The following is a 14725-nucleotide window of genomic DNA, read 5'->3' as shown; positions in this document are numbered from 1 at the left end:
TTCCCAACATTCTGAGCTACATATATTCTATCAAGGTAAAAAAAAATTAAAAATCTTCACAAATGTAGAAAGGAGTGGAGATGAAGCTACATACTGACACTCAAATCCATCAACCTGCGTTTGTACCTACAAATACACACAAATGTTCATGCACAGAAAAGAAGAAGCACCTGATAATCCACCGGTCTTCCAGAGCTTGGCTCCATCTTGATATCTGGCTTTGACCTGAAGAGATGAAGCACAGTTTGGGATATTTCTACAGTAGATTAGAAGAGCAGAGCTGGGTTTGAGTAATTAAAAGAAAGTAAAAACTGTCTGAGTCCAGCTTCTTAAATGTGAGCATTTCCTGTATTTTTTTCTTCTCTGTGACAGTAAACTGAATATGTTTGGGTTTTGGACAAAAGAATACATTTGAGGATGTAACCTTGGGCTTTGGGAAGTACTCATCAATGGTTTTACCAACCAAACAACTAATCCGGAAAACTAAGGAAGCATGTGGGCTCCAGCTTACTTCTAACTTAGAATTTTAGATGAACATAGCTTTCTCCATCCATAAGTGTAAATTAAGAATATACTGCGAGATGGTGGAACCAGCTTAAGTTGATTTGGGTGCATCAGCAGTTTTGTGACATGTAGTCCTGATTGAACTTGATTGATTATAATCCTCTATGTTTCCTGTGCTGAGATCTTCTTGTTTATTTACTTGCAACACACCTTTAGATGACGCCATCTGCAGAAATTTTGCAGAATCCAGGCAGCTGGGTTTCTAAACACACACCGTACTTCTTTGTTATTTGCAGGCCTGCCTTCACAGAAGCTGGGTCAGGCCTATTCAACAGCAGTAGCCTGAAGAAACTGCCTTTGAAGGAACGGTTTTCAAAGAATTCTAGGTCCTTTAGGGTTTTCCCCTTTTAAGTGATTGGAACCAACACAGTCCTTTTTCTCTGGTCACAAAACCAGAAATAATTGCATCGCATTAGACAGCATTTTATGACATAATTGACATTCCGGTTGCGCAATTCCTCTCTGAGCCTCTGTGTATATCTGAGTGCTATTCTCTGCTGTGTGTGCATGAGTGTGTTACTGTGTAAAACCTCTTATTGGAGACGTTGGTGGTGACGGCGGTGACCGAGGCCAAAGAGATGGTGTCTGGGTCCAGTGTTCCTGCAAGACGCATCGCTTTCCTGTCCAGGTCCTCCATATCCAGGACTGCCGGCTCATCTGCTAAAATAAAGCAAAACACCAATTAAAAAGTCAGATTTTTAAGGTCTCTAGTATTTTCGGTATTCTGTGTAAAGGAAATCTACCACTTTTAAGCCTGCACATAAATAAATATTTCAGCAGATTCTAATCAAAATTTCACTTTTGTCCAAGATTCAAATAAAAATTGATGATTAACAAAATCATTAACTTTGGATAAAAGAGGCTCTGAACTGTGTGATGTTTTACCTCCTTTCTTGTGGTCGTCTTTAGAGCTCTTGATCTTGCCAAGCTTCATGGCTGAGAAAACTCCCTTCCCTGCTCTAGTGAATGAGAATGAAACAGTGAAAATGACAGGAGATAAGAGGGAAGCGATATCAGGAAAGTGGCCAATTTCACACTTGTCTCGTAAAGTTCACTCTCCATCATGAGGCACATTTAAGAAGACAATTGTTAATACTAAATGCTGAACTCAGCTTCAGTGAAAACCACTTGTGTGCTCACTCAAAATGCAACCCAACACCTTAACGTTGTCCATATATCATGGACATCTTTGTGCCTCGGCTGGACATTTAATTCCAGTTGATTTAATCCCCCCCATCACCACCAACCAATTCTCCAGACCCTCAATCACAAAACAAGAGTATCCGATGTCTCCACATTGATATTATCTGGATCACATATCACCGCAGCAACAAAGAGCTTGTGATGTCATCAGCGGGTCGACAAATGAGGGGCCTTAATAATTAAAAATGAGTGTGACCGTCCAATTTGCTGCGGATATGGATCCATGTCAGGAAATTAATGAAGAGGAGGGTTTTCCTTTTGTTTCCTCAAGCATTCAGAGTCAAGTGTATCAGAGTTCAGCGTCTGCTTTGATCTTGAACCCATTATTCTAAAGCAACCTTCAAGCTCAATTCATGGAATATAGAAAACTTGAACTATATGACACCATCTCATTTGACAGGTTCATGGCGAAGTGATGTTCCTTTACAAAAATAAAAGTCTACACTTCCAGGAATGGGAGGAAAACAGACAAAACACTGGGAAACATATCTTTAAATATACGCCAAACCTTCTCCCCTCAAGTTCCAGCACATTAAGGACATTTGCACTTGTTGGTTTCTCAGTCTGCATCTTGTCTACAAAGCAAAGTTTGACCACTTTATTTTCACCTAGTAGGCAAGTTTGAATGAACAAGTCTGCATCGAAAACCACGAATACTTAAAGGCAAGACTTAAAAAGATCACTCTATCAATCAAAATTAACAGACAATAATCACTTAAGTCAAGAAACAAAATGTCTTTAAATCTTGGACTGAATTTGAAACCAACTGATTGAATGAAAAAACTATTTGATCAAGAAAATGAACATGATCTGCATCCACAGCCAATCCCAAATTCAGATGTTCCAGTAACCCAACCCATTTCTTTGTCTCCCTATGATTTAACTATAAACTGCCAAAAGAAAAGACAAACACACTCAAACACAATGTGTGAAAAAGTGCTTTTTTTCATACATACCACATGAAAGACACCAACAGAGGTCAGATCACCTTAAATCCACCCCAAGCTTGGTCCTATTTAAAACTGTATCTCCATGTGCTTCACCTGCCAGGTGCAGATTAGCGCAGACCAACCAGGCAGATACAAGTTGGATCGATGAGTGGATGATGCAGGGCAGACAGGAGGGGAGGAGGGGGGAGAGAGGGAGGTGGAGAGTCGTGGTTGGAGATACAAATAGAGGAGGAGGATGAGGGGAAGGATGGAGGGGTTGAACTCTACACCAATAACCGTCACCTTCATTGTACTTTCATATTTTACTTAATTCAAAGAAGAAGTAATTTGGCTCTGGTTCAGAGAAATGTTTACAGGAAAATTACTGCCATCAATAATGGAGCGCCACATGTGGTGGGAGACTATTAAAAGCCTATTATGTGCCAAAAAAAACAACATTCTTGTTCAGCATATTAAAATAAAGCAAATCTTAGTGGCACCAACTAAGTGTGGTAATAGGCCAAAGCAAGCATTTATTTCTTAGGTTGGGAAAACTGCCACAGGAGGAGACCAAAAAGAAGAAGAAAATTTAATCATAAAGAGTAAAGAATAAATGTAAATATCTTGCATAATTTTCAATAACAAGATATTTACTTTTCATTGTATTGTGCATTAATCACACTTAAATCCAATTATAAACCTGAATCTTAAATAATTTCTTAACCATAAGTTCTTTGCCTTGAAGGAAGCAGATTATTTAGCACTGAATGCACAATGTGACTATGTGAACAGAAGACACACAATATAACGTCTTTCATCTTCACAATTATTTCTCTAAGGAATGAGTCACCACTGAGTGAATTTATAGAGCATCCAAAGAAAAGTTGGACCGTCTTAAAGTTCAACAATCCAAGATATAAAGCCTGATCAGCAACCATCTGCAACTCTCTCTTAATTATATGATTTGTTTCCTTGTGCAAAAGTATTATTCTTAAAAGATCCAAATAAGTGTTATAAAGATAGATATTTTCTAATCTACCTCCTCAATGGTTGAGGTCTTTTTGTAAAGTTCATGGACCTAAAACTACTTGATTAAGGTAGAAAAAGGTTAGGGTTTGGAATGGTGGTCGCAGGTGACAAGACACATTTTTGCCAATCTTAAATAGGATATAGAGGAGACAGCTAGGAAATCAGTGGGGAAAGAGATAAGCTGCTTCACTGCAACCATCTAATAGGTTTTTGTAGCACTGTCACAAAGGCCACACTACTTCTTTCCAAGCATTGGAGAGTCAACAGCATTATTTGCTGGGTTATAAAATGTCACTTGTCAGGAAAACACACAGAATAAACCAGAAGTGAGTATTCAATATTATCTAAATGTCAAATGATTCAAAACTGTATTATCTTACAGTAATTAGATTAGATTAAAAGTAATACTTTACAGTAATTAGATTACTTTTAAGTTTAAAGAGTAGGGTATTTGCTCTTATTTAATAGTAAAAACTAATGATACAGATGTACAACACAGAAATACTGGCCCCACTGTAAAAACTCAATGCAACAAGTCAGTACGTTTGTTGTTACCAAGATTCAAATCCATTTTTTCAAAACTTCATATGTCCACTTTTATTTCTGATAACAGATTCAATACACCTAAACATGGAAGACACCTTCTTCAGAGACATTTTCTTTCAGCTGCTCTTTGCTGGAGGAGTTGTGTTTTTCTATCTTTCTCTGTAAAATACAACACAGATTTTCTATTGTATTCAAGTCAGGCGACATATTTGGACATGCTTGAGAAGCTCTTGTGTGATTTTGGCAGTTTGCTTTGGAACATTATCATGCTGGAAAATTCCCCTTCTGTCAAATTTCAGCAGACTGAGAGTCTCCTTGTCAGTCAGTATTATGGTATATCCACTGGCATTCATTGTCCACCTATAAATGTCATCTCCCCATTACCTTTCACACACATGCAGCCCCATATCATTACATTACCGCCTCTGTGCTTCTCTGTTGGAACTATGCATTCACTGTGGTAACCTTGACCAGGTTCATGCCAATTACAGGAGGTCCTCAACTTAAATTGGAGTTCCGTTCCTATGGATGGATGCAAGTCAATTTTTGCGCAAGTCGGAACTGCGGTAAAAATGTAAACAAAGCCGCTACGTGCATCAGGATATCGATCAGTTCTTCGGAAAAGTCATGAATACCAACAGCTTTCATGCACGAGTCACTTCACAAGAAGATGATAGAATATTGTTACGGGTTGTTGTTGTTGTTGTTGATGTTGAGGTTTCAATGTTGACTGTTCAGTTTGAGATTTACCTGATGCCAGTGAATGTGCCATGTTTAGTTAGCTCACCTCTGATTGGCTGAGAGTCAGCAGTAGTCTGTGTGTCAAGTGAAAGGGCTGGTAACAGCGGCTAACTCTGGAGCTAAATTCTAGGTTTTTGTAGTTATTTTGGCGTTGGCTACGGTCCACAGTAGCCTGTGTGAAATGTTCAATAAATGACCAGAGAACAGGATAAAGCCTCATTCATTACAGAGGGTCACTACAATATGTTGCACTGTTTTTACAACTTGATCAATGTTCGTCTGCGTTTCGCCCCGTTCCGAGCATTTTAATATATCTAATTTCACTTTCATGGAGATGGCTTTCCTTTTCTTTGAAGCACTGCCATCAGAAGAGTCTGACTTACGCTTGGGAGTCATAATGAAGGGCAAAAAGTTAGCGAATGTAGCACAATCCAATGTGACGTACAACCGGTGAATGTAAACAAAGCCGTCTTATAGCGCCATGTGATGACGTATTCGTTGGCTCTGCTCGCCAACGAGTTCCACATAACCAGTTCCAACGTAATGACGAAACGCCATAGGTCGAGGACGTCTTAAACCAAGGACCTTCTGTATACTTGACCATATTGGACACGACCAAATGTATCACATCTGACCAAAAAATGTACCCTCAACATTTGATGAGGACAGTCACTGCGGCTCTGATTGATGGTACTGGTTCTACACCTCCTGATTAAAGTTGCAACTGTGTTTCCATTGATTTTAAGCTGTTTTTAATGCTTTTCTGTATCGTGTCCATCTTTGTGAAGTCCTATAAGATTTTTAAGTGTTCAACAAAATTTTTCCATGGGTAGCCATGATGCAGGCATGCAGATAGACACAGCCCACAGATCCAAAACTGATAAAGTTCTGGTGTTCAAAGCACATTTTATAACAATGTTCACAAAACAACAACTGTACTTGTATTTATTTCAGTGATTACAGTGTTTCTAATTTGTGCGAGCAAAAGTGTATTTACTTCTGTTGTTCAATTTCTACAGTTTTCATTTAATTATTTGATATATGAGTAATATTGCACAGGGGTGTACCAACTTTTGTTGTGCACTGTCCAGGTCAAATAGTTGAACATATTGAAGGAGCAATGTTAACGTTTTTTCTGGTGAGGACAGTCTGTTTTCTAAAGACACTGCAATCTAAAGAGGAGAATCATTTAAAAATGTATGGAAAGAATAAGTGAAGCCAAACATCTTACTTACTTGTCTTTGGTTCCCTTCATTTTGTTTTCCTTTCCTTTGCTGAGCCAAGTAAGAATAAATGTACAAACATCAGAGACAAATGCTTTCAGTAGGCATCTGTTTGAGTTTAAAATGAGTTGAACCTTGAAAGTTTTTCACACTTTTTTTTTTTAAAGAACAAGCCATCCCTCTATGCCGATTTAATGATGAAATGCAACCTTGAAAGACATCAGTTGGAGGCAAAGAAAGTTCACAACTGCGGTTTCCAATTAGATAAATGCAAATATGCAAATTTATTCTGGGAGTCTGAAAGCAAAACTCATAAAATGTCAAACTTTAAAATAGAGACTTGTTGAGACCTTTTCTTTTCTTTCGCTCCTTTGATCTGTAGTACAGACCATGACTGAACCAGTGACATTTCACACCAACCAAACCAACACACAAATTAACACCTTGAATGCGAAGTCATGCACATTCAAGATTTGTAGATACACCGATAACAACCCGACTAATGTCTGAAAAGCACAGCTGTTGCATATTTAACAAGCAGACAAGCAGAGAAACATATGTGCATGCATGCCTATAGCTGAAAACTAACTGCGTTGTATGTCTGAGGGTTATTGTGTGCAAATCATTAATACGTGAAAGCATGAATACATTGTCTCATTACACATGAAAATTGCTTCAAAGATGAATGATCTAAGTGATGCAGAATTATTGGCTGACAGCTTTATTTCCATCTTCTGTATCTGTGTACTATATTACCCTCAGCTATCTGTAATATGCATGTGAAGCAGTGGGAGAAGGAGCAGAGGGATGAGAGTGTAAGATGCAATTAACTCGGAGAGCTGGCTTTGAATCTTGTATCACTGTTGTATCGCTGCTGTGACTGATATGTGGCAAATGTGGTTCTCTTTTATCTACTGCACTGACTGCATGAATAACCCCTTCATATTCTGAAATCTCCAGATAACAGACAACTATGTAAAGAGCAGACTGCAACTGTATTATTCATTCATGGCAGGCTGGTTTTTATACATATTTATCTGATTTGTACTGATCAATTCAACCTTTCAATAACAAAGGCTTGACATAAACAATATTGTTACTAATTATTACTAATAATCAATTTCTATGCAGATGACACAATCATGTATGTATATGATTCTTCCTTAACTTTACCCATATCTAGATTAAAGTCTAGCTTTTTTCTTACAGATTATATTTTTGCAAAATCTCAGACCGGAACTGAATGCAAACAAGGCAAATTTGTCATTGTTTTAGATTCTTGGCATCGGCTAATTCAGTCATTCGTTCAGTTTGGCTATTTTTATTCGCCACTACTTCCTTTTTGTTTAATGTATCTCAGTTATGTCATGTGTATTTCCTATCACGTTTGACCCTTTATCCAGTCATGCCCCCATTTATATATTGTATGTACCTCTAGCTCTCCACTACTCAATTATCAGAGGGGTGTATTTCAAAGCAAGAATAATGGGTTAGTGAGGTATGTTTAGATTAAAACTAGAGTTTTCAGTGTAATGAAGGTGACGCTCTTTTAACCTGCTGCTGAGGAGATTCAAAGTTGGTGTTCAGAGTTCAGAATTCAAATCAGCTGTAGAAAGTACCAACCTTTTACCATTTCTTTTCCAAACAAAATTCTCTATGAATGATAAAGATTCATGTTGAGTCATAGATTATATCTATATTATATATAATATCAATGAGCAAAGCCGTGCGGTCACAGTAGAACCATGTATGCATTGTGTTGCCACAGGAACCTACATGCATTCAGCTTGTGATGTTGAAAATGCATAAATATGTTTTATGTTTGGTCCTGATTTGCTAGTAGAACACAGAATAGAAAATTAATTATTCTGTTGGCATTTATCACAGAGAATATTTAATCGCTGATCTTAATTTCACCTTTATTTAGCCAAAAACTAAAGTGATGTCCACATATCCTTCATCAACAGACAGTGTCAGACCTAAATGCACTTCTTGAGTATCACTTTTAAATCAATACAGTTTACATTTTAAGAGCTCCAATGTGCAGCTGTCATGTTAGAAAAAAGCGGCTACAATGAGAGTCACTGAGTAGTACAACAAATATATTAACTTACGCAACTGAAACATTTCATTGCATTGTCTCTGCTGGCACTTTTAACCACAATATTTTTTTGTATTCTTGATGGTTCTCCATTCTAACTTTCTCTTGACTGAAGTAAGTGGGATATGATTGGTTAATTTTGTTTAAAAAGAAAGTTTATAACCCCCATGATGACACCCATATTGTCTGATTAGGGTTTCTGTTCGAGGCAGCAAACGCAAAACGACTGTGTCAAACTCGTTTTGAAGTGAACCCTCCTGATTATCTTCGTACTACTTGTCAAGAATTTCAGATATTGCTATTCAAAATTTGTTTTCTGTCACTTGTATAGATTCACTCTGTATCATTGTTTCCGGTTTTCTTTGTCTCAACATGCTTCTCATCTGTAATAGATTAAATGGATTAATTTTTAAAAATTATAATTCTTAGTACATATTTGTCATTCTGATTAGACAGCTGTTTTACTTTTAAATCCCAATGGATGACTTTTTGGGCTTTTAAGTTGTTTTTTCATGATATTTCTTAATCTAAATGAGGTTACTTAATATAATAAAATCAGAATTCTGCTGTTGTACCATTGTTCGTAGGTTGTGAGCTTTTTCGATTAAACCTGTTTGTGGGTTTTGAAAGGCATTTACAAAATCCCCCCAAAATCACACCATTTATCAAAACCAGAAACTGTGTAGACAGGAAGAAATGTCAGATTTTTCGACAAACCTGAAACTAACCGTGCGTGACTTGGTTTTGTGGGAAAAATTAACCAAGCTTAAAAATGTGAAAATATGTAAGAAACACTTTTTTCCACATGACGAGTGCACTAACTCGATCATGCTGGAAAACAAAACAAAACTGAAGAAAAAAAACACATTCTCCCCTCATTGGCATTGAGCCCACAGTGAGTAAAAATGTGACAGAAGCCAAAAACATACAGAAACTGCGTCGGTGGGTTACATAAGGATTTTCCCTGCAGTTAGCTTTCTGCTGACTGAGCTTAGCAACTATCGCATCTCTCTGAGGTTGCTGATACAACATTTTAATTAACATGTACTTAAATTACTGCTGGGATCTGTATCGTATTCTTCTGCAGTTTACTAGATTAATTACTGTGTTGTTCGCACCTCAGAGGATTTATCTTCTGTCACTTGTGATTCATTGTTGTTGGACATGAAGGACGATATAACTAATTGGACGGTTTAATGCATTTCTGACTCCACTTACCTGTTGTTTTTACTTGTGCATAGGGTGTCTGATTTCTGAATTGGCTGTCTTTTATTAAATACTTTTGCACAGTTTCTTTACTAATGGTTAGAGCATAGCAGTTAGTTAGAATTACAGTTGTTTGCTTTGTGGTCCTGTGTAAAAGTTGCACTCCGATCACAATAACTGAATAACATGGAGATTAAAAAAAATACCCCAGCAGCAATTAATAATTCACTGACATATAGCTTACTATACGTTCTGCTCTGGGGGCTCTGCTGAATGGGACTCAATGAGATACTGTACACACACTCCGGTTCTCTCCCACGCACACATGGATTAGATGCACATATTTCCATGCCTCCAAGATCCTCTGAACCTGAGCCAGACACAGATCTGCTCTACCTGATAACACAGCTGCGGAATGAAAACTCTCACTAAAACAGAACTCCCTGTCCTGAAAACTTATTGAACATCCTGCGGTCCTTTTTTTTTTTTCAATTTCTCTCAATACCTGATGTTTTTCTTTGCCAGAATTCTTTCTCTGCAGCTCAGGGGCATCTACTGCTGTTTTCAACTTTCCACTTCGACTGTAGCGAGATCTCAACTTTTGCAGGACTTCAGTCGAGAACATCAATACTGCTTCTCATCCCTGTGATTCTGACATCGCTCCTCAAGGGCGTCACACTGCCGCTTCATTTGCCCACAAGTTAATTCATTCATCAGGAATTGATATTCTTTGCCTGTGAGCAAGAGTTCGCTTATAACTTTACCCTCATGAATGTCACTTAGTTAAAGGCTTATGCAAGTTTAATGCAAACAAGAAAGTCCTCTGAGCTTTCTTGGCCTACATACAGCAAATGAAACAGTTTTAAAAAATCATAGGTCCAAATTTTAGGTGTGTTTGTGTATTTACTTGTAGAGTAAATACATTTCAGAATATTTAACAGTGTGTATGTGTATATATACATCTATGATGAAGGATAAAACTGAGGAAGCACAAAAAGACGAGAATAACAGGCAAAATGAGGACAATAAAGTGGAAAGAAGAGGCATGAGAATGTATATTACACAACAATGATTTTTCTATGAACACTCATTGCCTTTTAAATTTTAATATTCACTCCAAATAGAACTCTTGCATTTTTTACTCTGTTATTGCATCAACCGGGCTGGAAAGAAAACCTCCGGACAACACGCTTTGACTCAGACTGTATCAAAGAGCTTTGGAACCAAAATGTTCCTTTTTTCTCGACATCCATGACAACATTTTAGGGATTCCAGAGACTCTTAAAAGAAATAATTTCCAATGAGAAGATCCGCTCCTCTGTATTACTTGTACGACACCTATCTGGGGGAAACACATAGGTGATGTTGAAACTCGGCTTTATCCCAAGAGGCATGTCCTCGTGTCATAATCGTCTGCTCCCTCATCAAGGCTCGCAGCGCTAAACAACACAAAGGGATATTTATACTCAAAGGGGTCGCATTTACATACCGGCAGTATCACACAGAACCACTGAAAATCACAGCAAAACACAGCAGCAGAGCAGACGAACACAAAGCAGTCCCTCGAGGGAACATGAGCGCACGAGAAGAAACAAGGAATGTCAAAAAATCTGAAGAAAACTGCTTCAGTCGAGTATCTGCCTCAGCAGAAGGCAATGAGCACAAAAACACCCGAAGAGAAATACACATATACTCTATACATAATTTTAAATCTGCCAATAAGGACTGACAAATAATAATTTTTTTTATTCTAAAGAAAAAAACACTTCAATAATCTATATTTTCATAGCACTCATCACTAATCCTTAAACAGAGCAAGACTCAATAAATTCTTATCTGTAATTGTAGTGTGTCAGCAATGTTCTGACTCACTGATCTAAAGATTTTTGCTGACAAGCGCTTGCTGTTTGCTTGGAAGTTGACAACTTGTAAAACTGTACAGTAACTGTGTAGTCCAATGTGTGTGTCATAACATTGCTTGTGGTGCATATTGGACATCAATAGTAGCAGTGCATAAGTTTAATGGTTTAAAAAAAAAGGCTTAAAAAAATAATAATAGTAATTTCCAGGTATATACATCTGGATCTGTTACACAACTTAGAAGATAGCACCTTTTATTTGAACCCACCCATTTTTCATGTGAGCTAAAGTATTAGAACATGTGACTGACAGGTGTATTTTGTACCCCTGGTGTGTCCTATTGCGTGTGTCTGTCTGCACGTCCACACCAGAGTATAGTCAAGGCTTAAACTGACTGTCTATTTGACCTACAGTGATTTGCCACAATGAACAAAAAAGAAAAACACACACAAAAAAACAGAAATCAATATTTGTGCCACCCCAGTGTGAGTAATGGTCTCATCTGGTCATCTCTGTAAAAATTGTCTGTCTCAGTCACTGTGGTAAGGAACAAAACATCACAACCTATCGCAGAACTAACTCACAGTACAAAGCAAAACAAGACCACTTTTGTGTTTACAAGCTTCTACATGAACCATTAGGTTCTGAGAATTGAAAGTTTTTTTTGCGGTTTTAGCACAATTTTAGCCTAATGTACTGTATGTATCCATCAAGTGCCCATTCTTGTGTGTAAAGCAAGTGAAAAATACAAAAAGCAACCTGAAGGCAGCATTTTCTGCTGACTTGTGGAACTAATGTGAGCATAGAGCTGCCCTTGATAAAATCTGACTGTAACAGTTTCATTTCAGATGACAAATCTGGCAGCCAGCAGCTAGAAATGAGAAACCTCCGTCTGAAATCAATGATCCATGGTTTAAAAAAAATTCTACTGTAATGGCTGAAATATGAGATGTTTAGAAGAAAACTTTTCCAACATCTGTTTAAAAAAAAAAAAAAAAGACAGTTTCACTTTCATTCTGTAACATTCCCTGAGAAACTGTAAATTAAAGGGGAGTAACGTCCTCATCAGTGAATCCTGTTTTCCTTTTTCAGTGAAACATAAAATATGATAATACATAAAACCCACATTTGCAGATCTTCACTGACAGCTACAGCCTCACGCTCTTTCTTGTTACACTCTTGTCTTGTACGCGGTCAGAAATATATTCTGTGGCAGTTAACATTCATCAAACTGTGTCTTTTAAGCTAATCATCCCTGACAGCAGTAATACTTGGCAGTTTTATAGATTTTGTTTTACAGCTCTGGTTTATTTCTGCAGTAAAGATGAATTTCTTTCCTCTGTGGCAGCAGAACATATTACATGAGCCATCAGAAACTCCTGCAGGTTAAACTGTACTAATGTAAAGGCTGAGCTCTTCTGAAAGACTCACTATTAATGGCTTGGAAAACAATCGTTAGACTAACAGCGTAATGGCTAACCCATAATTCAACACCTAACTGGGTTACCAGTGCTCTCTCTCAGAATGAATATCTGATGTTGTCTGTCCCACTTTTCCAAGTTTAATTCCCAGAAACAAATATCTTTTGATGTTTGGCCCAGTTGGAGCTGTAAATTTGCCTCCATTATTATTGTTAATTGCACACAAGAACAGAAAGCTTGAGGAGCATAGCAACAGTAACTAGGGGAGGGGCTTGGCAGCTTTCAGTTACATGATGTAAATGATGAAAATTCTACGACACGATAGATAACAGGAAGTTGTTGCAACATTACAGCTGCAGTAAAACTAACATGTGAATGCGGGAGACGACAATCAGGTTATATACCTGCCCAAACAAACTTTAAACAAGTACAAAACATAACTATATGAGTAGAGTAAAACAAATAACAAAAAGTCAACAAAATCTATATTTAAGATTACTATGTAGGTTAATATATAATTGCAGGATTTTCTGTAACATAGTTCACAGGTATCATAGTTGACATTTTAGTGATATCCAGTCATTTTTTCTTAAGTGATTGTTTCCATAATAAATAATTATGGAACCTGTAAAGACATGATCATAATGAACATAAAAAAACATTAGTTTTTTATTTTTAATAAAAAATGTATGCAAGATATATCCCATGGACTTCAAAAGTCCCTCAATTATACATTGACCCAAATCTATACCCTATACGAGGGCAACGTTCGGTATGTCTTCTGACGTATCTGTTATTATGAATGCTCTCTCGGTGCTGCCGTGATCAGACCCACTGAGATAAAGAGCAGTGAGATAAAAGGCCTCACAGCACCTGCACCAAAGCACCGCATGACGCCAGAGCTGCCTTTGAAGACACTGCAATTTCCCCCGATGAAGAAATAAATCACATACTTGGCACTAAATCATAGTAAACACTGTAAATCAACACTGCTTTGAGTAAATGATCATTTATAACAGCAGCGTCGCACAGACTGAGGGCTGATTTGATGTTATGCTAATGGGTCATTGCATTTCTAAATGGTGTGAATAAACAGCTATTTGTTTCAGTGCAGGGTGATTTATTAAGCGCCTCAACAGGAAAGAAATGCTCAACCATATTGAACTGGCATTAAAGTAGGCTCATACTCCAGTATGCAACACTACTTAATCTCATTCTTTCTTTATTTCCTGTGTTTGATGCCAGCAGATCAAATGACAGCTGGAGCCTCGAATTCTTTCTTCTTCATGTCTGCCTACATGTGCATGCACCTTTCAGGAGATCTGCTTTACTGGCAGTAAAACTCACACAGAAGCTGATTTGCTAATCAGAAATAACAAAACCCCTGCAAAGAGGGAAGATTGTGTTGTCGCAGATAGCAGAAAATGCTTTATGGGCGCCGCCATAAATCATCCTGCAGGCCCAGAGACGCTGTGGAGGAGGGGGGTCGGTAGATGTGGGATGGGGAACTTTGGGTGCAATTTCACTCAGTTACAGAGATGAAGAGAAACCGATATACCTTAAAAAGCCACCTACAGTGTTTTGCAGTAAAGATATAATGGCGTTCGATCTCCACTGAAAACTGTAATGACTACAAATACTTGTGAGAGAAACACACATGACCTTTAAGCTGCAGCTGATGTAACAGAAACAGTCAGCAGTAGTTGGAGGTCCATGGATCCTGACAAGAGCTTGTTCTCATTGTCTGTCTGAACTTCATCTTGAAATTGTATAGAAATAAATACAATAGCCTTGGAAAGCTTTTCATAGTTAATACCAGGGAATGACAGACTCTCCACTACATTGTTGAATGCATTTGAATAATCAATGAGGCGACACCGATGTCAGGGTCAATACACAATT

General features: G+C 37.7%; 1 protein-coding gene across 21 annotated transcripts in view; it reads right to left on the bottom strand.

Moving 5' to 3' along the window:
• otofa (otoferlin a) overlaps nt 1-14725 on the bottom strand; it is a 109012-nt gene that overhangs the window by 38253 nt on the left and 56034 nt on the right. For 11 of the 21 annotated variants that reach the window (XM_023278670.3, XM_035952115.2, XM_035952116.2 and 8 more), the window contains exons 6-8: nt 1450-1523; nt 1095-1224; nt 171-225 (exon numbers count right to left, since the gene is read on the bottom strand). In XM_023278670.3, the coding sequence (XP_023134438.2) occupies nt 171-225; nt 1095-1224; nt 1450-1523 (259 nt within the window). Of the gene's footprint in view, nt 1-170; nt 226-1094; nt 1225-1449; nt 1524-2723; nt 2841-14725 lie in introns of those variants that run through there. The other 10 variants (XM_023278675.3, XM_023278682.3, XM_035952119.2 and 7 more) reach the window with 3 other exon arrangements.

This window comes from Amphiprion ocellaris, chromosome 12 (genome assembly GCF_022539595.1).
Source record: "Amphiprion ocellaris isolate individual 3 ecotype Okinawa chromosome 12, ASM2253959v1, whole genome shotgun sequence".
Taxonomy (NCBI): Eukaryota; Metazoa; Chordata; class Actinopteri; family Pomacentridae; genus Amphiprion; species Amphiprion ocellaris.
The sequence above is the reverse complement of the archived record's forward strand: the minus strand, read 5'-3'. Positions and strand labels throughout refer to the sequence as shown.